The sequence below is a fragment of the Vanessa atalanta genome, chromosome 9, assembly GCF_905147765.1.
Source record: "Vanessa atalanta chromosome 9, ilVanAtal1.2, whole genome shotgun sequence".
Lineage (NCBI taxonomy): Eukaryota > Metazoa > Arthropoda > Insecta > Lepidoptera > Nymphalidae > Vanessa > Vanessa atalanta.
Genome location: NC_061879.1, coordinates 889,445 through 916,222, shown reverse-complemented (window position 1 = coordinate 916,222; position 26,778 = coordinate 889,445). Strand labels below are relative to the sequence as shown.

Sequence of the window (26,778 nt, the reverse complement as noted above, 5' to 3'; positions counted from 1 at the left end):
ACTGGAATGCACCTGTGTTCCTATGGGATAATGTAAAGAGGAACTTTTTATTCGTTTGTTGTCTGTACTTACAGAACTGATTTTAATAACTCTTAAACCTTCGGAGAACGAATTTATCCAGAAATAACACAGGGGTGCTAAAAATGAAGTTAATCTAAAAAACGAGGCCGCGATACTATTTATCTATCTTATTTTTAATATATACGTATGTACATGGACTACCTGATGTTAAGTAACCACCACTGACCATAGACATTGGCGCTACAACAAAATATAATTACCTTTAATTACAGCGTCAATTCGCCATGAATATTGAAAGTTAAGATAAAATATGTCCATAATTCCTATAGTTATACTGGCTCACTCACCATTCTAACTTGAACACAACAATACTAAGTATTGTTGTTTAGCTGTAAAATATCGTACCCATGGCTTGCACGAAGTCCTACCACATGTCACAAATCAAGTGAAAAGTCACTGATCGATACGGACTCATTAACTTCGAAAAGTAAGAGGTGCGTACTGAGATCGAACTTTTGCGTTGCAATCAAGTATTTAATATAACTATGTATTTTAAAAATAATGCAAAGTAAACTTAAAAAAAAATCGCACTGAGAAATTTTGGAGGATATTCGAATCTGATTTCGATGTGTTCGAAACCTCGGGTTTTGTTAGTATATAATATTTCTGATCGTTACATTAATTAAAGTCATTATTTGTCATATACACGGTTATCTTATTTAAAAACTTTATTAATCCAAAATTGTTAAATACTTTTTCTCGTTTAAATAGTTGGCAAACAATTGATATCAAATGAAAGTTTTAGGGGCTGGGTTTTCCTAATATAATACTTATTTTTTTAATGTTAAATTACAAGAAATAAAAAATATATATTGATTACATATCAATAAAAAATAATTAGCGCAGAATTTATATGTACGTAGCCACTTCAAATATACATTTTACGAACGATATAGCTATTATTTTTTTATTACAAAACACATTACAAAATTTCCCAACCTATTATTAATAAAAAATGTATTCACAAAATAAAAGTTATAAATATTGGGATATAAGTTACCCTCATCTGTGAGTCCCTCCTCAGTAATTGTCGAAGGGATGCGTCATTGTAGCACTAGCACTCGTAACATGGGTAGCGGTTTCAATGTCAAGCGACGTCGGCATCGTGAGATCCTTCCCATCTGACATTCGCAAATGATCACTTTCCCTGGGTCTTTATGACAAGAATGAGTCGCATTCGATAAAAACATATTCACCGTCTTTTTTTTCGTAAAAGTAATACGTTTAACAAAGATATGTAATAAATTAGTACGCCGCGACTTCGCTCGCGTTTTAGGGACTGATCGTAAGATTCCTTCCGTGGAGTTCAAGCTTATTTTATGCCAAGTTTCATCAAATTCGGTTCAGTTGTTTGGCCGGGAAAGAGCACACATACAGACAGACACTCAGAGTTACTTTCGCATTTATAATATTAGTTTAGATAAAGTAAACTAATTGCATTTTAAGATTGATATTTTTAATCGTCTTAAAATAGGAAAAAGTTTCTTAATTCTTGTGTGTGTATTTAGTAGGTAACATACTTCTTATGTATGTTCATTTTAAATTTTTTTTGCGTTCAGTATAGCTATAAGCTTAGTCTAAGGTACCTTCTATTACATAGGACTTCAAGATTGTTAATTTACAGCGAACATCATTCGAATTTATTCAAGACGGTTTTTGTTTTTTTTGTAAAATAATATTTTGTCACACATGATATTCATAAATATAATACAAGCAAATTACACTAAATTTAAGTGCGGTAATTTATATAACCACATATTTAGTAAGTATATCTTAATAATAATTCGATACATTATCTTCCAAATATATTAAACTTTTTGTTTGTTTTTTTATTTAAAGTTCCATTTTTTCTAATGCTAAATGAATGTGTGTTATTTTATAAATTTTCGTTTTAATTTTTTTTATTTATCTTGACGTCCTAATAGATAAAAAATAGCTTGAACGAGTTTATGATTTAATTTTTTAATAGATGAGTTTGTTTGAATGACAATGGAATTTAATAGACGTACGTCCTATGTGCATGTTAAATTACAATAAAAATCATCGTAGAATTGTTAAAGATTATTAATATTCCTGGGCGTAGTGAAAAGCAATATCATTTTTATATTTAAAAAATAAATAGCTCATTCTTTATTCTTTTGTCAATTATACCATAGATAAAATTGTTGTATAAAATATGATGTAATCTTTTTTTCATAAAGTATCGTGCTCGATTGTCAAAGATTTTATAAATGATGTCCACTATAATTATAACAAGCTGTAATTGCATCGTGCAATTAATTCAACAGCCCTACCACTATTAACTAATTAAAAGTAATAAAATATGTTGCTATTAGAAATTAAAATAATAATCGTGTTTTCTTTAATAGAAATGTTATAAGATATTTGTTATTTATTTTATAGATTAGATATAAATTTGCGACGCACAGTGTTTTTAACTTATTTAATACATATTATCTTATTTTATTTATTTATTTATTTATTTATCCTTTATTGCACCCAAACTTAAAACTAAAAATTACATTATTGCTACACAAAGTTGCATGAGGTGCAACAGGCGGCCTTATCGCTCAGCAGCGATCTCTTCCAGGCAACCTTTGGGCAGAGGATCATAATATTTACATATATGGGAAGGGTACAGTAATTTAAGTCATAATATAATACTTACATAATATAAATCTTTTAGGTAAAAATTTATTAACTATTCTCTTTACCAATGAAAAACGATACTTAAAGGATATTGATATTGAGATACTAGTGATCAATTTTATGTATGGGAATCGAACTTTTCATATATGGAAAAAAATCTTATACCTACTGGAGTGCTACGCATCAGGGTAATGAGCGGAATTATCGTTAAATCGTTATAGGAACTTATTTTTTTAAATCTTATATATGATCAAAGACTTCATTAATTCAAATTATTGTTGACTATAGTATATTAATTTACTGTAGTGTATTACTAATCAAATATTAGAAAATAACTTGAACTTTAAGTGTTGATTTTCATGCCGTTTTTTTGTGTTTTTTTTGTCGTAGCACGATGGTAGCTTTACTTGATATGACAATTCAATTAGTGCTTGTATAAGCCTAATTTGAATTTAATAAAGTATAATTTGATTTGATTTTGTAGGTAAAGTAGCATTGCGCTATTATATAATTTGTACTTTATTAATATTTATAGTTCTAATGAACATTCGTCTGAACAGACCATCAGATCAGGTTAAGGTGTTACTGTATCTCTGCGTTTTTGCATAAGGAAAACAATTGAGTCAATATTGGAATTGATTGCATCATTGGTTTGTATCTCTTTGAGACTGAAATCAAAATCATTGACTAGTTCATTTTTTGCCCAAAACATTGAGATTGCGATTCAACGCGGAAATTGTGACGTGCATTTGGAGAGGCCTATGTCCAGCAGTGGACGAATGCGGGCTGATGTGTGTGTGTGTGTGTAATTCAATTCGTGGAAAATACTGAGTGTCTAACTCAGTTTCGCCTCGTTAGAATCTACAGTCCAAACCGGTGGTACAAAACACAGTGGTGGTACAGGACTAAATTTAATGTAGTCCTATAAAATGTCGATTCCAACGTCCTTATAAAAGCCTACATATAAATATTTTAATTTTGTAAAAAACATCCTTTAATAGAACATTTTTTCACAATCTTGAAATAAATAAATATGGTGTTGATAATATTGTATCTTATAAATAGTAAATTTAATGAAATACGATACTTGAAGTACGTAAAGGCCTTATCATGGTCCACAATGAAAGGAGAAATAATCAAGAACGTCACATAAAATCACGTGCAAACTAATAGAAGAGTAGACTGAAACAATTTTCATAAAATTCCTTATTACAGAATTTGTAATTATTACTATTATTATAATTTGTACATAACATTTAATATTAAGTATTAGCCGACTTCAAAAGGAAAAGGAGGTTAGGAGGTGGGCGATTCGTCCTTAATTTTTTTATTTCTTGTTAATGTTACTTGAGAACTTCGTCGATTGTGACCCGATTTTGATAATTCATATTTTAATCGAATGGTTATACTAAGAGGTTAGTACTATAAGAATTAAAAAAAAATATTCACCTCACAAACTTGAATAGGGCTTAGAAATAAGCATATCATTTGTTATATTTTCGCCGATTGTATATTTATTTCAATGTGATGATACATTCAATGTATCAGCCGAAAAGTTCGCCTCTGTTCGATGAAAAGGTCAGAACCTTATTCCGAGACGCTACTAAAATCGTCCATCGGCATCATCGAGAACGAGATTACCTAATCATCATAAGCTTTTACATGTTCATTAAAGTGAAGCTAGCTCCGGTTCGTAATGTTATTTAAAGCACAACAATAAAATTAGAATAGGATTTAAACATCCGTATCTAAGTGCGAACTTCCCAAAATAACCCCTTAACACTGGTATATTTAAACAAAAATATCCTTATTACAGAATTATAGAATCGTAAACTATTTTGTTGAGTTAGAGTACTACTATTGGAGTAATACCTCTTTATTTATAATACGACACTATTCCACTTAACAACACACACTAATTTTACTTCTAAAGTATCCGATACTAACGACCGACATACAAAACGCCTTTTATGCCTAAATTTTGCGAGTACATAATGAATATCTTCTATTTTAGATTCAGGATCCTACTTATCTTTACTTCTGCCATTCGAATCGGCTATAGATACGACACCGACGTATTAAATTAAGCAAAGTTTGTTTTAAAATAGATAAACTAAAGTAACGAGTAGTTGAATTACCATTTGATAGATAATTGTATCCAATTAGAACTATTCTATACTCGTGGGTCTTTTGGCAGTAATTATGGATCGTCTATTGACTAATTTGCTCGTAGGCAACGTGCAGCGCTGGATTTACACTAGGAATACGGGGCTAGTGCCCAAGGCGGCAAATTTTAAGTGGTTGCAAAATTGAGAAAAAATAAATTATTCGCGTTATCGAAAGTACTCTTCTTATCTTACAAAATACGATTAATAAAAATATATAATAAATGAGTCATTTTGTTTTTTTTTTTAAATTTTGTGTCGAAACTTTACGGGGTTTACATTTTTTACAGTGCGCAGGGGCGGCGCTGTGATTGAATATAGTGCTGCTTGCGTGTATCTACTGCTGGTCAGGAATTATTATCCATGGCCACGTGTCTAGTGATAATAAATTATAAAGAGCTAAGATCTTAATCGAAGTTTAAACCCAACAGATCTACAAGCAAGCAACACTGAAGTTTCATGTGCTTATGTTTATAATTCATCTCGTGCTCCTGTTTGGAGCACCGGGGTGGAATTGACTCCAATCCCTGTCGATTTCATTACTTTAGTTAATTTAATGTATGAAATTGCGCTAATTTAAATATTGATGCATAAAATGTCTTATTTGAACATTTTACAAAAAAATCGAGCTAAACTGTGAATCAGCTGTTTAATTGGATTAATAAAAAAACTTTTATGCAATGAAATAACTATCATATTTAATTATTTAAAAAAGTCACACAATAATAACGGAACACGTTCATTTAAATTATGTAAGGGATAAATTCAAATTAGTAATATCAAATAGTACTTTTTAGTACCAGGAAGTAAACAATGATAATGTCCTTTATGACGAAATTCGCAAGCCATTATTTAAAAACAACTATACTTACTCGCCACCAACAACATGTCACAAGAAAAAACGAGCCCAAACAATCACGGAGCCTTCCAAAGAAAACACTCGTCACGGTAACACCACTATTCCTCATTATATAAACATATGGTTCACCATTATACACTAAACGTACGAATTATACAAACTGCAAATAACAGGACGGATGAGCGACTGAAGTAACGTCGTAACTTATCTTATCATGTCAATTCGGTATCAATAAAACGCCCCGACTTACCTGATTGAATCGACAGCCCTAGACCTTTCATTTTTATTGTCTTTTCAATAATATTAACTAAATTTATATTTGAGCGAAACTCCGGTTCTTGTTATAACTAAACCACATCGTTTTAAAGTTCTCTCGTATACAACATCCAGACTTTAAGTAAATTATGGAGGTAAAAAATAATTAATGATTATCACAAAAACTTTAAAGATAAATTTAATTTTATGAAAGTTATCTTTTAAATTAAGCCATTTTAGGCGTTACCTAAAACTTTGTACACATTCATATATTGTAATCAGAGGTTATACAGAAGTTTTTGTACAGCCATAATCAAGCCTCAAAACCATGATCGCCTAGCGATTTGAAATTAGCTGGATAATTTATTTATATAAAATGTTATACTTAATCATTTAGTCTATTTGACCCGGCCATCTCTCCCTGTATTTAGCTACTAGTGATGAATGAATGAAAATTTTAATTTACCGTTCTCCCTAACGAACTCCCGTCATTTCTCTTAAAGACTAACCTACTGCGAGGCGGGATAAACTAGTACACAAGTGTGGTTGCAAACTTACTCTCTACTCTACCCCCTCACTCTAGTAGTTCGATAGGACATCTATCCGTTACGACTCGGAAATGTTAGCGGATGTCTACAAGGAACCTACCTGATAAATTTCAAGTTTGTAGGTGTTATAATTTCTGAGATTTCGTGATTTATCATTGAGTGGTATTTCGCTTTTATATATATAGATTTCATAAACAAATATAGATGTATGCATTCTAATATTATAGGTAAGTATTTAGAAAACGTTATGCAACAATACCTAAAAGATTACAAACTATAACTACGTCATAATGGATGTCATAGAAGTAAATTTGATGTTTAATTATTGCGTAAGTTACATAAATAGTTTTAAATATATTTGCAACAAATAATCAATATGTAAAAATGGGCAAAGATAAAACATAAGACGTTATATCAAATAAAAAATCCCCCAAATTTTTAAATGATCTTATATGGTCGATGTTGATACTGAGCGACCACTGTAGTATTTTTTACTAATTATGACGATAACTTCTTATTTTCTTAACAATAATAAAGATTACCTATTGTTATCGCATAATATTACTCTTATCACAAGCATAATTCGCTTCTATGTATTTGTTATTATAAACCTCGACTTATTATCCTCGATTTACCATTTCTTTAATATAATTTTTTTTTCAGTATATTATAAAAGGGTAGGAAATAGGTCGTGAGGAAACCTGTATGACTACTTCGGATGAAAATCAACCGACTCGCATTGGAGTACCATGGTGAAATAAGCTCTAAGCCTTCTCCTCACAAAGCGTTAGTTAGTTAACAAAGCGTTTAAAATGCTTCTGTTGCGAAATTTAAAAAAATTGTTAAGGAACGCTTGTGTACGAAAGGTTACTATACAATTAGTGAGTTTATGTTTGATATCACACCTTGGGAATGAAACGATCGCCTCCTGAGTGTTTCTATTCATATACAATTATGCATATGATTAATTTGACGTAAAAAAAAAGACCCGCTGAGTTTCTTTCGCCGGTTCTTCTCAGGTCAGGGTGTTTTCTTTTCCGAACCGGTGGTAGTGTTTAATTTGACCATCAATAAGAAAGTGTGATACATCTGTATTGAATAAAGGAATTTGAATTTGAGTTGAGTTGAGTTTGAGTACTTAGTAGACATTTATAAGCTTCTACTTTACTTTTCGGCGAACAGACAGACACGCGAGTGATCCCTCAGTTATATCAGAGTTTCCTGTCTTCATTAAATATAATATAGATACAATTATATGAATTCAAGACTTAGAACATCTGTCATAGTAGCCAAAAATTCGTTAATAATGCAATTGAAAAGCGACCTTAGCTTTCATTTACTTTTCAACGTTACTAATTAGTAAGTATATTTTATAACTTAGCTCACTCGCCGCTACCGACTTACGAAGCACAAAGTGCTCTTAGATTGTTATATGTAGGTGTGACATGAAAAATAGTGATGTATCTTGAACAATATAAATTTACACCATAAATCAAACATTTTTAACATAACTATTATTAGCTACTTATAAGAAAACCGCCTTTTTTAATAATAAGTATCCAGTCAATACGGGTGACCTACAAGGCTCAATTCTTAGTCCATTTCTCTTCATCAGTTATAAAATAGACTTGACTTACCATTTAGCGGTACCAACGCGAGATAGTACCTACTGTAAGTGACAATTATTCTCTAATTTATATTTTCCTGAAAATCGTTTCTTTCAAACTCTTAATTCTAAGAAACAAGATATACATATTACATTGATAAATGACATAATTGTTTTAGGACATTTTTTAAGCAAACTTTTCAAAAGTTCCGTTATTAATTAAAATATAAGTTGTTATTAATTTCACGGCAAAAAAACATTTGCTAAAAAGATAACTATAACCCCGTTGAATTTCTTTCGTCGTCGCCTTCTGTAACGATAATTTTTTGATTAATCAACCAATAATTGAGTTGCTGAATGCTACTATGATGAATAAAGATCTTGCCATACCTCCTTCTACGAATTACCTTAAAACACGTAGAAATAGATGTGCTATTGTAAGACAGTGAACGTTTTATTTTAGATATGGTCTTGTTGATGCACAGTCCCATATCCTCAAAACATTATAGTTCGAAAAAAACATTGGTAAAATTTTATGACTACAGCACTGCAGGCGTGAATTAATCCTTAAATTAATCCTCAGCGGTGCAATCGATAATTTGATAAGCCCCCGAACGCAATATTAATTAGATTATTTTTTAACGCTAAACTAGTTGTCGCACGCTTCTTCGCTCGCGTTTTGCGGATTTGGTCATCATTTGTTATATATAATAAGCATGTATTTCCTTTCGGGTTTAAGCTTGGGTCATAAAAAATATCATGAATTTCTGTAGTGGTTTCGCCGTGAAACCGTGACAGATAGACAAATTTCCTTTCACATTTATAATATTAGTATATATTATGAGTTGTTTGGTTGGTTTATTAGTTAAAGGAAAAATAAGCTTATTCCACCTCACCACTCTTCACATAATATTGGTAAATCCATACTGTAATTATATATATTTATAGTAAAAAAAAACTTTCTAAATAACTAAACCAGTCCTAACTTGTCGCTAATAAATAAATGAAATAAAAAAAAATGTAAATATAAAATCAAACTATATCACATTGAAATTTGTTTATTCGTAAGATATTTGATATGAGATCAATTCTACATCTATGATAACATTTAGATTTGAGAGAGCCATAGACAATACATGTAAAGACTATGATTACACATAACATGACTACGATCCCAGAAAACTGGATAGATGGTATTCTGTTTATTCGGAATCTATTAACATGATTAATTAATCTAGAAAGAGATATTTTTTTTGTATAGACACTTATATAAAATAAAACATTATAAAAAAATATACTTTTATCTATAATTTTCACATTGTAAGGGCACTTTACTCGGCGTTACTAGTTCGAGTAAATTTTTTATCTTTGACTAAATATTTAGTTTATTCGCAAATAATATAATCTTAATCCACGCATAGACTGAATACTCAAATAAATGGAACGATGCAACGCTGTGTACTGAGCGAATGCAGTAGTCAAAGCAAAAATATTCCTTATAACAAATAAGGATTTTTTTTTTCTTTAAAGTTAAGTGAAAAATTTTGACTTGTAAAGATCACAGATTATATCTTTACAAGTCAAAATTTGCGAAAAATTATTACAAATACGCGAACACGTTACGCCAAGTGAGGTGCCACCATTAAACTTATAAACAGAATCTTCAAAAAATTGTGCGGTATAACTTTATCAAAATCGGTACATTGTTATGAATTTTGTCAATCAATAAAAAAGTTATATGAATTATTATATATTAATTGAGTATCTTCATATTACATTATAATACAGTAAAAGACTCAAGACTCAAGACCATACAATGTAAATAATCAATTTAGATAAATTGTTATACATCCTTTACTCAAATATGTTTTCTTTTTCAGATAAACATCTGTTTTAATGGAATAAAAAAAATTAAACGTACATTCCATAAATAGTTTCAAAATCACAATATCATTATAAAAAAACAACAAACCGTAAATTTATAAACAAATAGTGTTTAAATAAGAATTAAAAATAAACTTATATAAACTTAAAAAATGGGAAAACCATCTGCTTAAATTACAATTATCATATATGTAAAAGTTTTTATTTACTGACATAATATATAGAATTTCCTACATTAATATATCTAAATTACATTTATTATTGACTAAGATATCCAATACAGCATTACACATACATATATTGAGATCATACTACACCAATAGTATACTTCCATGGTAAAATTATTATACATTTTATGTAACATTCTAGTTAAATGTTATACTATTAATAAGAGTGTATTGATGGGCATTGAAAATAATTTCATTCATCGCAAGAAATTAATCATGAGAACTATGCCACATAAACTGTTATATAAACTATATAACCATGATAGCTGATGAATTGATCTAAAATACAATGGAGAAGCAAAATTAAAGGGATTATACCTTTATGTACTGTAAAAATTACGAGAATATCTAAGTGCTGTGGGGCCTTACTCGTCAATGGGACTATTAGGGACATATTGATTAACTTTAAGGTTAATAAAGAAAAACAAATTCAATGAGTAAATGCCACATAGAGATTTGAACTATATGAAATAGTTCCTTTGGAATCATTTTTGTTAATTCATGACTAGTTTAACATGAAGTTCTATTTCACAATTATATATATAAAGTTGTGTTAGGTAACCAATTCGACAAGTTTTTATGAGTACCTTCAACATTATAGTTGGAAAATTATTTTTAAAAGGGGCAAAGTTACAAATGGTTTTAATGTTTATAAACCTTCAAACCATTTGTAAAGTCAGTTAGAACAGACGATTTGCTGCCTGTATGATTTCAATCTATCCTTTTTCTTATAAGGATCAAAAGACTATCAAACCAAACAAGGTTAGGGTACATCTGAAAGATTTTTATGAGCATTTAAGTGGGTTTCTTTAGTCATAAACCATATTCCAATGGCAAATTTAACTGAATCAATGGTGTTATAAGACCCAAAAAAGTGATTATAAGGTTTCTTGATGTGTATCTAAAAGCAGATACAATTTTGGCCGTGTGACAGGGGTGAATGATGAAATATGGCCGATACATGACGGGATGTTCTTGCTGTGTCACAACAGAGTAGAAATCTTCTTTACTGATCCTAGAAATGAAAGAAAAAATTGAATTGTAGAAAAATTCTTATATATTTTTTAAATTCATCTAATGCATGTTTCTCGTTCTTAGACTTAACTTTATTTATACATTTAAATATTTACAATATAGAGAGATGTTTGAAAATAATATATCAAAATAAAATAACTTTGTTTATAATAAGCGCCATGTCTCTACAGCTATGATACAAAGAAACCATTACTTACTTCATAAGCGAAATCTCCCTTACTTGCTCCAAAGTTAGCAATTTTCCAGAACAGTCCCAAAGATTGAAGCTAAACGATGGCACTCCGTAGCTGAGATTATAAAAAATAATATATTCAGCTCTATACAAAAATATTTTGTCATTCTCATCTCGATGACTAACAAATTCTTCTTTTTTAATGTATGTGTTCAATATTTCATTGTCGTTTTGGTGAATAGTCCAGCTATCGAAATACTTATTAGATAACTCAATAAAATCTCTTGCAGCGTATACAAATTCCTCGGGCGTTATGGTGTTACAATTCATCCTTCTCATTGTGTAAGCTTGTTTATTGATAATTGAAAACAAGGAAATGGGTCTGCCGTCGAAATCTGTCAGAAAACTGAATTATATGAAAATTTAAAACTGAAAAATCAATAATCTGCCCACAGAACACTAACATTTATGAAATTTAGCTACCATAGACATATAATTTATGACCTAAGCCGCTTACAAAATCTAAATTGAACAAGTTTACAAAATGCGTGTTATGTTAAATGTTGAATGCTACTGAATATGCAACTTTTTGGAAGACTTACTAATTTTGTTTAGTTCTGTATTTCCGGCATCAACAATAATTTTATTGATTGTCTATTCTACACTTTTACACAGATAAAAGAGAATATAAGAGATATGTTAAGCATTTATTATTTGACAATTGACGTTAGATGATGATTGATGGTGTCAATTGTCAAATGTCAATTGTGATTGGTGGATGTCATTGACCGTCCAAACGACCGTCTAAAACGTAGTGTGTAGGCAGTAGTGTAGTGGCTATATACTTGATACTTTTTGTGCCGTCCGCCGACTCCGCGGTTTTGATTTTACATTCGATACATCGACTTAAGGTGTATATATATATATTTCACGAATGAAATTATTATATTTAAACAAAAAACAAATATTTTTGGGAATACATCTACTTAGGGCGAAAGAATTTGTATTCTGTACCGGAATTAAACTTGTTTTGATGTAATTGCAGTTTTGAGTGCATTCATTTATTCTTCATCTCTTATATGCTATATTTTGAATGAATAAGATGTAAGATTTCGTGATGGAATTAAAGTTTGTAGATAATTATTTCATTTATATTTTTTTTATTTATTTTTTAGAAGATGGACACCATGAAGAAAAATTGGTTTACGGAATCTTGTGAAATGTGGCCTGGAAGCACATTCTCATTTGAAGTGAAAGAAGTCTTATACCATGAGAGATCCCAGTTCCAAGATATCCAAGTTTTTGATACCACCAGCCTTGGCAAAGTTCTCGTACTGGACGGAATTATTCAATGCACACAGAAAGATGAATTTTCTTACCAAGTAATTATTTATAAAGATACTAGAGATTTGTCAAGTCATCCCAAGATATTATTATCTAGTTTTTTAATTTCAAGACATCACATGCTTCTTATAAAATCATTAAAAAATAATAAATGTAACATAAAAATAATAGTGTAAAATAGTGTACAGTTCATTAACTACTTTCAAGCATTAAGTAGTTACTTTATTATATGCATATTAAATTCACAAAGTAATTTTTCTACTAGGAGATGATATCGTTCCTGCCTCTTTGTTGCCATAAAAATCCAGAGAAGGTGCTCATTGTGGGAGGTGGAGATGGTGGTGTCGCCAGGGATGTAGCAAAACATCCTAAAGTCAAGGAAATTGTACAGGTATTCAAAATAAATATTAAAAAAAAACACAAGCAAAGCCTATTGCAATCACAGAGAATACCGACTATGGATTGACTTGATATCATTGTGTAAGACCTTTAATAGCCTGTGGTTTATTCCATGTTGAATATGAATTTCTTTGAAAAGGGTATTTTAATTTAGTAAATTGTTAAGGGAACTTAAGCCATTAAATTAAGATGGTTATAATAATGAATCGGATTTTTAATATAATGTATCTAAAGTAATTATAATTAATAAAGTTAAATAATTAACTATCATTAGATGAATCCTAAATATTTGTCTGCTAACCATTTACCAAAATACATAATAGTACAAATAAATATCATTTTTATCTTACGTTTATTCATGATAAAGAAATGTTGTTTGATAATATAATATTTATTAAGTAAGTAAAATTAAGTCACTGTCGAATAATTTATCATCTAATGATGTTAAATCATTATGCACTCATAAACTAAATAACTGAAATGTTTTTTTTATCATTCGGCCTCATTAAGGATGTGTACCTAAACTCCTATTCTAAAAAGTCTATGCTTGTCACAATGCATAGAATATTATCTAGTATTCTACACAAATTCAACCACATCAGTGATAAATGTGTTTTTAATGATAATTCACTTGTTTGTATGATAAGAAACCACACAGCGTTTAATCAATTATATGTTGCAATGCAGTAAAAACTATAACATAGATGGAAGGCCATTTTTTCTCAATAACAAATTAATCTCTTTTTAAGACATAATAGACAATGTCATAAATTATTTAGTGCTCACCCTTTACTTGTCATAAATCAGAAATATAAAAAAAAAAGTAGTTTAGTTGCTATGTTATAATTGATATTGATATAATACTGGATTAATTGTATTGAAATTTGGCATTGACATGTAACAAATATTCAAAATTTTATAAGTTATAAAGTAGTATACTTTTTATGAATCAATTAATTGTTTTTGAGAATTTATAATGTTTGATGTTGTCTATGAAATATGTCAGCCTGTCATGAAATAATTATATCATCGGCATATTACATATTATATAAATGAAGATGAAACAATTAAATTAAATGTAACATTAGTCAACATGATAAAAATTATCTCGTCCCAGTAACTAAAAAGGTCATTAGATGTATCTGATAACCTTTAATGATGAAAAATACTCTCACGTGTTTACACTATGATCTAACTATTCGTCTTAAATTATATTTTTTTTTTTTTTATAAAAAATTATTTGTACATACATCTTGACTTATTATCAAAGTGAGAAAAAATACAAATGTTCTCAACACGTATACGTATCTATTCATTTTTTATTAGTATCCCAAAGATAAAATTTCATGTTTCTAACATAAAAAATGACGGACTTCCATACTATTTTTCAATCCTTATTTCACTACTTTAAGGGGTCTCGTAATATATTCTTAAACGCTTAAATACCAATCTACTCATTTTTAATCAGTATCCCAAAAATAACGTTTCATGTTTCTCACTTAAAGGATGACGGACTTTCATACAAACTTTCAACCCTTTTCATACAATATTTCACCCCCTGTAATTTCATTTGAAAAAGAGAGTACTAAAAAATAAGTTTGGATTTACCAAAAAAATAGCTCATATTTCTAGGTCCATTTTTTATTTCTTTCTAGTTGTTTGTGATATAGCAACACTTCGAAAAGAAAGACAAAGAGTCAATCTTTAGAAAAAATAGACTCTTAACTAAAAAACTATTTTACTTTGTTGTAATTTATGATTATTTTTAAAAATGAATAATTAGAGCAGTGTGTATTGTTTAAACGTATTATCTATGCGTAGATGTATATGAATAATAAACCTGAAGGTATATGTTTTTTATCTGTTTATTTCAGGTAGAAATCGACGCAAAAGTTATAGAAGTCTCCAAGAAGTACCTTCCATTTATGGCTGTTGGTTTTGAAAGCAAAAAGCTGACTTTACATGTAGGGGATGGTTTCGAATTTATGAAGAACCATAGTCACGAATTCGACGTTATTATAACAGACAGCAGCGATCCTATTGGGCCTGCTGTCAGCCTATTCCAAGAAAATTACTTCGCATTAATGAAAAGTGCATTGAAACCTAATGGTATAGTTTGTTCGCAAGCGGGAACCTTCTGGGACAGTATGGGTCTAGTTAAAAATACACTCCGTTTTTGTAAAAATCAATTTCCAATTGCTGCGTACGCAACAACTTCAGTTCCTACCTATCCGTGCGGTCAAATCGGCTTCGTGATTGGCTCTTTAGACGAAAGCGTTAAACTTGATCAACCAACGACAAAATTCTCGCACGAAGAAATAAAAAGTATGAATTTGAGGTACTATAATAGTGACATCCATAAAGCTGCGTTCTCACTTCCTTCGTTTGTTAAGAATGAAATTGAATCTTAATTTTATGAAGATACTTTTGTACTTATTCAATATGCATTTATTTTTACATTATCGATTCATTGGTGGATCCATTTATAAATCTTTATGCAAAGCTCGAATCGAATCTAGTTTTAAGTGTTTTAATTAATTATTTTATATTCTGTGCCTTCTAATAAATGAGGAGAAGATTTTTTGTAATGCCTAATTGAAAGTACTATTAAACATAAAACGTTTACCAGATAATACAGTGCGTTTGGAAAAGGTTTTAGTGTAAAATATTTTTATATTATAAGGAGCTGCGTTTCGCAGTTTCACCGTCTTTAAATTTAGACTATTAACGTGACAAGCGTGAATTGAATGTTCTCGTAATATATAGACTGAATAATACTCGGAGATGTTTATACTTTAATACATTCCAGAACATTCCATATTTTTTATACATATATTTATATACTAGCCTAAATTTTAAAAAAGTTTGATGCATATAAAAATAGTAGTAAGTACGTAATTATTGTGATACATAAATCGAAATACATATTTTTGTATATTGTTGCATATATTATATTTACTGTTAAATCGGGGACAATAAATTTTATTTTTTTATAAACTGTTTTTTTTTCAATATCCCGTTCCGAAAATAATCAAATTATACTCTGTAATGGTCAAATGCTAGCTTAAAAAAAGCTCTATGGGAATTAAAAAGGTAGGTGGTAAGTTAGTCCCCAATAAATGCGTGGTACGTGGTTCTGAACAAACAATAATCCAAAATACGATTGAATTAAAAACCTCCTTTTTTTAGACGGCTAAAATGTATTGTCATCAGAAGAATGATATTTTTGTAATGAAAAAATAAAACTTCTGAACCGAGAGACAGTTTCCGTAGAAAATAACGACGAGTGATACGTTCTCCCTTGTGAAGTTCGACGCGGTATGCCAATTTGGGGGCTGCGTTTCAATGTTTATAGGTACCATTGAAAAATATAAATAAATTACGTTTAATCGTAATTTCAATTTAAAAAAATATGATTTTCTATTTACAGAAATAACTTACAACTCATTTCTATGTATGTAAAAGCGTTCAATTTTCACTGTCATGTAGACGTTTTTGAAAACATGCACTTTTAACAAATAATCTTTCAAATAACAGTAAAGTTTATGGATTGCATAAATAAATTCTATTAAAAAGACTTACTAATGTACAGTATTTTTTGTTTAAGTAGCTAATAAATATTAGGATCCGATTTTTGTAAAAACTGCTAATTCACCATAATCGCTCTTAATTTATTGCAGAGATTAGCATCGTATAGAATACGTAAATCTATGGTTTGTTTATCTCTATACTCTATTCCAACCATAACAGGAAAAAGCCAAATAAACAACATTTCACAGCAAATTGACACACAGCAGTTGAGAGCTCGATTAATTTATGATATTCACTATGGATTTGTGAAAAAATGGCGTTTTAAACGTCGACGAAACTGTTATCGTAACGTTGGAAGTAAAATTAAAGCGGAAATAAGCAGTTTAGAGTAATGGTCTTGTATTATAAATAAAATATATAATCATCAACTCTTAGTAGTGCACGATATAGCAGAGTTATTAGCAAATCGCATAAATACGTAAATCAATCTAAGGTTTGTTTATCTTTTTTCCTACTTCCATTGGAATAGGCTATACTCCTTTTTCGATGGGAATAAGCATATATCTCATAATACTATATTTAAGTATATATTACTGCTAGAATCCTACTCTCGGGCTTTTGGCTCACTGTATACTAAATATGTAGAACTAATCAAACATTAAGATACCATAGACAATTGCTACTTTTATGAAATACGTAAGTATTTCTATCTTTGAATTAAAATAAAGAACAACATAACAGATAAATAAATAAAAGTGTAAATATAATTTTAAACACGTCATTTATTCGGTTTCGTGTTGTTCTTCCAGTCTGCTTTTCATGATCGTTCCTTCGTTCTCCGCGTCGTTTATTGCTGTAAAAATGGCGCCCGCTTTTACTTTCTTCAATATCTTTTGGTCGTGGAATGGATGATTGTGGGCTGATATCCTACAGAATATATATAAATTATTTTCTCAGAATTAATTATTAAAGTTTTAAATCGTCTGCATTTTAAAAATGTTGCCAAAAAAAAAGATATTTTTATCATAATTGAATTAAACCAGAAATTTCTACATTGATTAAATAGTTAAAGTCAGACTCGAATTGTAATATATTTTTAATAGAATATTACCTTTGTACAACAACATCGTCTTTGGTGAAGACGTACGCGGGACACTTGCAATTGTTAAGGTACTCCACGCATCTCCACTGCCGGGACATGTCACGATTCGTGTGCTTCAAGTAATATATAAACCTATTTAGGATCATCTGCAGTGAGCCCTGATTGGATACTGTGTATTGTAGTGTGCTGAGGTCTAAAATTATATAATGTATACTAGCAAAAATTAATAATAACATATATACAAAGTAAACAGAGAAAAGGCATTGCTATTCTGTGTAAAAAAAAACAAAAGATTCTATGATTTTGAAAAACAAATTATCGTCCAAGCTATTCCCTAACATTAAAAAAATATAACTTGAGTTTTTAATAACACGATAATCATTATCGCAATTACACATGTGTGGTTCCAGCATTAGATATATTGCCATCAGGAAAAAAAACAGTAAATATAGACAAGTATAGGAATGCCTCTCGAATTTTATTTTTTTTAAATAAAGTACTGCTGACTTGTTTTAGTTATCACACGCAAACTATGACATTTTATTAGCCCCAGCATCACAGACTCATACAAAATGTAGCACCTTCTGGAGTGAATACATCCATAGCAGCATTAGGTTTATAAATACATATCTGTATATTTTGTCTGTATTTTGTATTTGATATAAATTATAAACAATTTCGATTAGGTTCATAATATTTCGGTTAGGTTAGGGTCTTTATAATTCAACTGAAATTTACTTTGATAGATTGTAAGCTACCGAATAATAACGGTGACATTGATTGGTCGCTCTTACAATAAGACAGGAAAAGCTTTCGAGAGTTGACAATTTGACGCAGGACAGATTGTAATATACCAGTTTAATTCGATATATTACAATATAGCGAAAAATAATGCATTAAATTGCAATCATATTTCACGGTTCACATTATTTCGACAGTTTACAATCTGACGAGATAGATTGTAATCGAACGAAATTTGTAATGTTACGGTAACATACATACGTAGGAAAATCTACTTACTTGTTGGATCTTGATTACTAGGTAAGCTATCAATATTTGTATAATTAGGAACCATTTCTGTAGTGACATTGTCTTTTTCATCTGTGACATCAATTTCATACAAATCGTCTATATTATCGTCCATCACTTGTACATCGTTCTCTATCAGGCTGCAGCTACAATGAGACACCTGTTTATTATTAATAGTTTAAGTTCAACTTAAATTGAGTGTATAAAAACCATCATTATATCATGTACGGGAACTATAAATTGGCCACCTAATGTTAAGTAGTAGTTAACACTGTTAAAAATATAAACTAACTCTTACAACCGATGGAGTTAGAGTATGGTGTAAGTACCTTGGGCATTTAAATATAAATAAAAAATAATTCACATTGTATCCTATATGACAATTATTTTGATATATGCAAGCATTGATTATGGATTATTCTGCTTTTTTTTATAGTGCTGATGCTAAATAAGTATTTTATTTTATAACTACACGTATATAATTTTTTTTTTTTGTTTTAGCATTAGCAGCCCGTAAATGTCCCACTGCTGGGATAAAGGCCTCCTCTCCTTTGAGGAGAAGGTTTGGAGCATATTCCAACACGCTGCTCCAATGCGGGTTGGCGGAATACAAATGTGGCAGAATTTCGTTGAAATTAGACACATGCAGGTTTCCTCACGATGTTTTCCTTCACCGCCGAGCACGAGATGAATTATAAACAGAAATTAAGCACATGAAATTTCAGTGGTGCCTGCCTGGGTTTGAACCCGTAATCATTGGTTAAGATGCATGCGTTCTAACCACTGGGCCATCTCGACTCTTGAAATATTTTAATGGAACCAAATTTGTAAGACTATTTACAATATTCATATTCCACATATTCCTCATACTTTAAATTACAAAACCTCAAAGTACTGCTACAGTAGAAATCGTTAATAAAAAGGCATACAATAAAATAGGAAATGTATTACCTGTTTCGTTCTAAGTCAATTTTACTTAGTTCATCATTCTGATTTGAAATTTCAAAGTAACAAATATCCTCCTCTGCTTCTAGGCTTTCTATTTGTGTAGAGAACACTTCTGGTGATTTTTGTTGGTCACTTGTTAGAGCTTGGGACAAATTCTGGAATGTAAACACTTATAACATTTTTGATAGAACTGACTACTGAACTCTTTATTAGAAAAAAAAAAATGTATTATGCTTTATAATATATTATTCACCAATACACATTTAAGCAATATATTCCATGGAATAGGTTCCAAATCTTCTTCTATAGAAGAAAGAAAGAGAACCTCCCCAGAGAATAATGGTTGTCCAGAAGTGGGAAAATTAAAGGATATTCCCTTACTTATTGAAATTTCTTGTATTATATTTTAAATTATATCTGTATAATGAGTAAAAATAGATTGACAAACAAAATAATTAAAATATATTTAATTAAATAGAATTTCTCATACCATCTCTTGTAAACCCTTAATATGCAGCTCTTTAGCTGCATCTATAAGCTCATTTAGATCCTCTATAGCCACCAAAACCTCTCCTGTGTACATATACTCAAGCAATGCTGACAATGTAGTATGGGATATTTTCTGTAATATAAAACTAAATTTGCAAAAAAGTTAGGAATAGAACTTGTGCCTTTTTATAAAAAATGAAATTATGACATATGTTTGTATTTAAATACATTATTTATAATCTTATATTCTCACACTCTATATTGTAATATTTGTAAAAAAATCGGTTAAGTTTCATTAATTTTTTGTATTTAATTAATCAATAAAATTATTTTTGTTTCCAAAATAAATAACTAACAATTTTTATAAGTGTATATTGTACAGTACTGAATATTGTATTATTAATATTCTATTGTATTTATAGAAACAATGCAAAATTATAAAAGGAATAATTCAAATACAGATACAGTAATAATAATAGGTGTAGTACTTACACTTAAAAATATTACAGGATGAGGACATTGAGCTGTGGATATTAAATCTTTCAAAAAAGGACTACTTAGAGCCATTATAACTTGGTGCACTTTAACGTGATGCCCGTCGGCTGCTAATGTCATATCAACAAATTCACCATTCTGAAATTATTTTTATTTCATTAATAATAATACACTCAATTACTAAACTAAAATATATATTACTGTATGAAAGCGAAATTGTATACAGTAAAGAGAAACTTATCGTATTTTATTGTATATTAAGATAAATTATAAGAACAATTAATTACAAGTTTCATCAATTCAATTGTAGTTTAAGCTATGAAATTCAGTTATTTATATTATATTGTTTACCTGTTGCAGCAAACTTAATCCGTTACAAATATTCTGGACATGCTCGTCCCATGACAGAGCAAATTGAGATTGTTCCATACTTAATTAAATCAAAAATATTATTTTTCTTTTCGTTTAAATATTCAGTCTCTAGAGTTCTTATAAACATCAGTTTGAAGGTTGAACTGTCAAGCGAATTGTCATTGAATGACAGACAGCCTAACAATGTCAAAATTGACAAACTAATTTACCACAGCTTATATTATTTATTTTATACAGTGCAAAAATATTAACTATTGACTTCTATAATAATTTAGCTTTTGTTATTATAAATATATTAATAAATGTACCCTAATTTTCATTCCTAAATTCATTGTGTAAAGATTATATACGTAGTCAGTAATGATTAAATTTGATATACCATATTTAGAGAAAAAATATTTTATGCTAGTGGCTTCTAATTGCCAATTTTAGTATTTCGGAATTAAAAAACATATAAAATTATTGTTTTCTTTGTTTGTTTGTTCTTTGTTTTCTTTTTGTTACAAAAATCTTGTTTTGTACTTAAATTCTTTAATTGATAATATCGAATAGGTAATCATAATTCTCAATTTTAATTAAACCTTATTGTATGTACCTACAACTCATGCAGTTGCTTGTAGACCTTAAAGTGTCATACAGGTTTCCTGTCTGAACTTTATTGAACTGTTTAAATAAAGTTAGGACATATGACAATGGGTTACTAATATTTTATAGAGCCGAGATGGCGCAATGGCTGGAACGCGTGCCTCTAAACCGACTGTTACGGGTTCAAGCCAAGCACCGCTGAATTTTTATTTGCTTCATTTATGTTTGTAATTCATTACCTGCTCGGTCTTGAAGGAAAACATTGTGTGCAAAACTGCATTTGTTTTTATGTCAAATTGATGATATTCTGCCACACAAGTATCCACAATTCGAATTGGAGCAGAGTGGTGGAAAAACCTCGAAAGGAGGGCAGGTGTTAGCCAAGCAGTGGAACATTTACCAGCTATTAATTTACTTCACTAAATAAACATAATATGTATTATGAGTAACAGTGCTTATATTAAATGTGAAAAAAAAATGACCAAGATTTTCTGTTATTCTGTATAATTTTTCTTCCCTCTATTATATCTAGATTTAGAATCCTTTTTCGTTTTTGCAAATTCTTCAGCGTTACTCATACTAGAAAACATTTCACCAGATGCAACTTTCTTAGCGATCTTGATATCGTGGTATGGATGCGCATGTCTAATATGCCTATAAAATGTAAGATTATTAGATGTTTAACTCTAAAATTATAATAAGTTTGATATGATTATTATTTTAACTAATAAAAGACCATTTTTGTAGGCCATGACAAGGTCAAAGTCTGTTAAAAGTGAGGTAAAAGTGATTAGGTAATTACTTGGTATGTATGGACATCCACTGGTGAATATGATAGTACTACTGTAGGAAATGGTAATTGTTGTGCACAATAAAAACGGAAAATGGAAAAGGGTTGGGACTGGATAGAATACCTGTAGAAGTGTGGAAATTGTTGAAACAGGTAAGTACATTTGTCAGTTCCCTGACAAATGCAGCAGCAGCAGTTCAATAATGCCTATGTTTAAAATTAAGCGAATATAATATTAAATATGGGATGGGATGGGATGAAATTATGAATTGAGTGAAAGTGAAAGGAACAAAACAAAAGAATTGAATAGAAAATCAAAATCTGCAACTGAAATATGTGGGAAGGGAAAGCAAATTATGATTCCTATTATTAAACATGGGCACTTTAATTAATAATAAAACTGTAAAATATCACAAAGTCAATGAAACCAAAGTTGTGAAAATATTTCCTATACTAACCTTTGGATAACCTTATCATTTTTAGTAATTACATATGCGGGACACTTCGTGTTGATGTAGTTTACGCACTTCCATTGTGAATGACCAGATGCACTTGTACTTTTATATTTAAGAAAATATAAGTGCCTATTTAATACCAACTGCAACGAGCCCTGATTTGATATTGTGAAGAAAGGAGTTGGAAAATCTAAAAGATAATATATAAATGGCATAATACTGGTATTATATGAATAGCAGTCACATTTGTTTGTCTTCAAATTATGTTATTAAGTGATTATTATACATAAAGATTTTAAAGACATGTATATTCAATCAAGTAAATATACACATGTTAATAAATTTATAATATTAATAACTTACAAAAGGACTACAGTTTTTAAGATTAACATCCCAATTAACATTAGCTTTACTTGAATTATGGTCATCTAATTTGGAACTATCGTTGAAAAATATAATGAAGTCATTTCATAATTCAATCATACCATTGCTATCTTGATTGATAATGAAAGAAGAATTATCAGCATTGTTAGAATTACTACTGCAAGCTATCTGGGACATAGCTGGATCATTCACTTTTCCGTCATTACATTCTAATTGTAATTCAACATCCTTTTCAAAAAGATCTTGATTATTATTAAATTCATTTTTTGTCAGATCATCTGTCATGCTAAATCTGAAATTATTATACAAATGTGTTTCACTTATTACAGTTTTAAGTATAACATCTGCACATTTACAATTGAGAACCTAAGTCTCAAGTACCACCAGTGGGTATACCTTTCCCACCATCTAATGGTACTTGTGGTACCACAAGTACCATTAGATGGTGGGAAAGTAACAAAACCAGTCTTAAGGAGAATATCAAGCAAATAGCTAGCAATAAATCTGTTTAAATCCTTGCAGTTTTATTAAGAATATAAAATAACATATAGTACCATTTTTAAAGTTGTATATTGATACACTTACTGCTCCTCTGATTCCTCTAAAGTTTCTACTTTGGTCTGTAATGGATCATCTTTATCTTCTGAACTATTTGAGTCTACTATGACACTAGGATCAATTAAATTTGATGGTAAATTTGAGGATGTTGTTTGTGACGTCTGTAATACAAAAAATATAAATTATATTTAGTACAAAAAAATATTGAAATTAAATTTGAAAGTATATATATATTTAACAACTCTTACAATGTTGTAATAATGAAAAAAAAAAGATATATATATATATATATATATATATATATATATATATATATATATATACTAGGTATATCTATAAATATAAATATTTTGTTGGCTGGTGTAAGTTTATAGGGTATTATAATAAAATTGAATGGAATTTTCTATCATCATCTTCAGATTTAACACATTAAAAGTTAAAAAGTCAGAAACTAACCCAAATAACCGAATATATGAAAAGTGCTCTTTAAAAATTATCATATTTTATTTTATGAAACTTGCATAAAACAAAAAGAACCATAAATATGCTTTAATCAAACATTGTTCTTCCATATGTCAGTGAAAATTATACTGATGTTGAGATATAAATATCATACCATTTCTTGTAATCCTTTGATCTGTAATACTTTGCCGACTTTTATTAAATCATCTAGTTGTTCTTTTGTAACTTGTACTTCTCCTTTATATACATAATCTAATATTGAGCATAAAGTTTTATATGATACATTCTAGAAAAAATGTGGAAATTACAGACAATGTAAACATTTTTAAAATTTCTTTTTGGTCTCTAATTTCTATACCTTATTGACGCAGAGGCCAGTCAAAATTATTAAAAAGTAGATTTTGATATTACTTTAACATAATGTCATTTCATGGTTTTAATTAAACTTATCATAGTAATTAGTTATATTCTTAATCACCAAAACTATTATATGATACTTTTCATAAGAGTGACATAGAGATTCTTATACCATTGCAATAAGTTTAACGGATATTAATACTTACATCTAAAAATATAACAGGGTGTGTGCATTGTAATGAAGCTATGATATCTTTGATATATGGGCTAACAAGGGACAGTATCATTTGATGAGCTTTTAAGAAGTATCCATCAGCTGCTAAAGTCATATCCACAAATTCACCATTCTATAAAAATATAATTAAATAAGAAATACAAGAAAACAATATTTTATTAGTGTGAGTTTTAATAGAATATCCAAAGAAAGAACTTACCTGGCGGAATTTACTTAAACCGTGACTTATGTTAAACATATGTTGCTCCCACGACAAGGAAAATTGTGTTTCTAACATTGTGTTCAACTTTCAAAAGTATCTTTTCACAACGATATGATTTTTATACCTATATACCTCTCTATATTTATATGTAATAAAGAATGGAATGAAATGATCGCCTCCAGGCTGTTTCAAACAACTAAAATATACTTATCATTGTACCTACATGGAAAATGGTTAAAAAAAATGAAAAAAATATATCCCGCTGAGTTTCTTTCGCCGGTTCTTCTCAGGTCCGAGGTGCTAAATTCCGAACCGGTGGTAGATTTTTGACAATCAATAAGCAAGTGCAAACACTTCTATATTGAATAAAGATTTTTGACTTTGACTTTTGATTAAAAAATACCGAAAATCGAAATAGATCAATCAAAACAATAACATTACAGCAGAATAAAAAATCTATGTTCATTTATGTTCTCTTGGAAATCGCTAAGCCAAGATATTGCAACATACAGCCTAAAAAATAAATCGTGAAACAAAATATTTTTTGACAATTGTCCCTTTTTATTGCTATTAGTTAAGGATATAAGTTATTTACAGCAGTATTTGTTTAGAACAGTCAGGCTTATGACTAATTTTCAGTTATCATATATATAACAATTTCGATGCATTATTCAAGTACACTATTGTTATTTATCAATAATTTACTTGAATTTAAAATTATTACATTAGTATTAACTTCCCATTCATGATAGAAATATTCGACTATTAATTTAATATATGAAAGATCATTTGCACATTATAGTGAATAATTTATGAGTGTCAATCATGCCGACAGGGCCCAGTGGCTAGAACACCTCATGATTTTTTAACCAACAACGACAATAACAATCATACCTGATTGTATGCTTAATTTGTATTAAATATTCATTTAGTACTCGGCCTTGAAAAAACATCATCAGGAATGTGCAGTTAGGTCCGTACAGTGACGGAAAAAGAATTCAATTCACTGCCTGTCTTTCTCCCGTGGTTGTCGTAAGAGGCGATAAGGGATATCTGAGCGATGATCTACTCGTCTGGTGATAGGTTGTTAATCATAGGCCTGGTTTGTTGCCACCGTACGCATGGTGAAAAACTCGTAAAGTGGATACTTGCAGCCGCGTTTCGAGGACAGTCAACGTACAGCCCGTGCCTTGCCGCGATAAGTGGTCCGGTGGAGGCGACTGTTCATCATATTGACCTAGCGGACACAGGGAAATCCAAAGAAACCGCTTTTCCGCTGGCCGCCCGTGGTTCAGTACAGGGGCCCGAGCGTGCCTAACCCGTCTGCGGAAAATTCTCCGAAAACAATTCACCGAATCACAATTCGTGCATGGCAACCCATTAACTGAGCAATTTTACGGAGTATTCAATCCGCAAGGATGACCGAACTCTCTGTTATACGAAAAGCATCGACGATCCTTCCTTATAAATGTTTTTATAATAATTCAAAGAATACAAATTAATAAAAATAACCATATTGTGGAAGTCCACAAAAAAGTATTTTATATTATTTCAGTTTTC

The 26,778-nt window shown here is 29.8% G+C and overlaps 5 protein-coding genes across 11 annotated transcripts in view; 1 reads left to right on the top strand and 4 right to left on the bottom strand.

The window, feature by feature from the left end:
• Positions 1–5,913, bottom strand: part of LOC125066315 (phospholipid-transporting ATPase IF) — a 29,274-nt gene extending 23,361 nt beyond the window's left edge. The window contains exon 1 of the mRNA XM_047674357.1: positions 5,768–5,913. Coding sequence (XP_047530313.1) covers positions 5,768–5,863 — 96 coding nt within the window. The 5' untranslated portion in view covers positions 5,864–5,913. The remainder of the gene's footprint in view (positions 1–5,767) is intronic.
• Positions 5,914–10,206: 4,293 nt separating this feature from the next.
• LOC125066254 (ubiquitin-like-conjugating enzyme ATG10) lies at positions 10,207–12,059 on the bottom strand. The gene is made up of 2 exons (XM_047674259.1): positions 11,507–12,059; positions 10,207–11,289 (listed from the first exon to the last, which is right to left on the bottom strand). The coding sequence occupies exons 1-2, from the start codon at positions 11,818–11,820 to the stop codon at positions 11,088–11,090; spliced, it is 516 nt and encodes a 171-aa protein (XP_047530215.1). The 5' UTR covers positions 11,821–12,059; the 3' UTR covers positions 10,207–11,087.
• A 207-nt stretch (positions 12,060–12,266) lies between these two features.
• LOC125066270 (spermidine synthase) lies at positions 12,267–16,190 on the top strand. Of its 4 annotated transcripts, none has more exons than XM_047674288.1 (4): positions 12,267–12,392; positions 12,657–12,863; positions 13,091–13,216; positions 15,099–16,190. In XM_047674288.1, exons 2-4 carry the CDS (start codon positions 12,660–12,662, stop codon positions 15,633–15,635), a joined length of 867 nt encoding a protein of 288 aa, XP_047530244.1. In that variant the 5' UTR covers positions 12,267–12,392; positions 12,657–12,659; the 3' UTR covers positions 15,636–16,190. The 4 variants fall into 4 exon arrangements, with proteins under 4 accessions (XP_047530244.1, XP_047530245.1, XP_047530246.1 ...); XM_047674289.1 differs by having other exon boundaries at positions 12,268–12,387; XM_047674290.1 differs by having other exon boundaries at positions 12,285–12,392; positions 12,660–12,863.
• A 1,331-nt stretch (positions 16,191–17,521) lies between these two features.
• LOC125066418 lies at positions 17,522–21,359 on the bottom strand. The gene is made up of 7 exons (XM_047674485.1): positions 21,170–21,359; positions 20,816–20,956; positions 20,325–20,456; positions 19,838–19,989; positions 18,878–19,032; positions 17,867–18,050; positions 17,522–17,682 (listed from the first exon to the last, which is right to left on the bottom strand). The coding sequence occupies exons 1-7, from the start codon at positions 21,245–21,247 to the stop codon at positions 17,538–17,540; spliced, it is 987 nt and encodes a 328-aa protein (XP_047530441.1). The 5' UTR covers positions 21,248–21,359; the 3' UTR covers positions 17,522–17,537.
• A 387-nt stretch (positions 21,360–21,746) lies between these two features.
• LOC125066326 (protein bric-a-brac 2-like) lies at positions 21,747–25,381 on the bottom strand. Of its 4 annotated transcripts, none has more exons than XM_047674369.1 (7): positions 25,216–25,381; positions 24,988–25,128; positions 24,579–24,710; positions 23,990–24,123; positions 23,506–23,696; positions 23,024–23,210; positions 21,747–22,429 (listed from the first exon to the last, which is right to left on the bottom strand). In XM_047674369.1, exons 1-7 carry the CDS (start codon positions 25,291–25,293, stop codon positions 22,270–22,272), a joined length of 1,023 nt encoding a protein of 340 aa, XP_047530325.1. In that variant the 5' UTR covers positions 25,294–25,381; the 3' UTR covers positions 21,747–22,269. The 4 variants fall into 4 exon arrangements, with proteins under 4 accessions (XP_047530325.1, XP_047530326.1, XP_047530328.1 ...); XM_047674371.1 differs by lacking the exon at positions 21,747–22,429 and adding an exon at positions 22,604–22,772; XM_047674370.1 differs by lacking the exon at positions 24,579–24,710.
• Between the last annotated feature and the right edge of the window lie 1,397 nt (positions 25,382–26,778).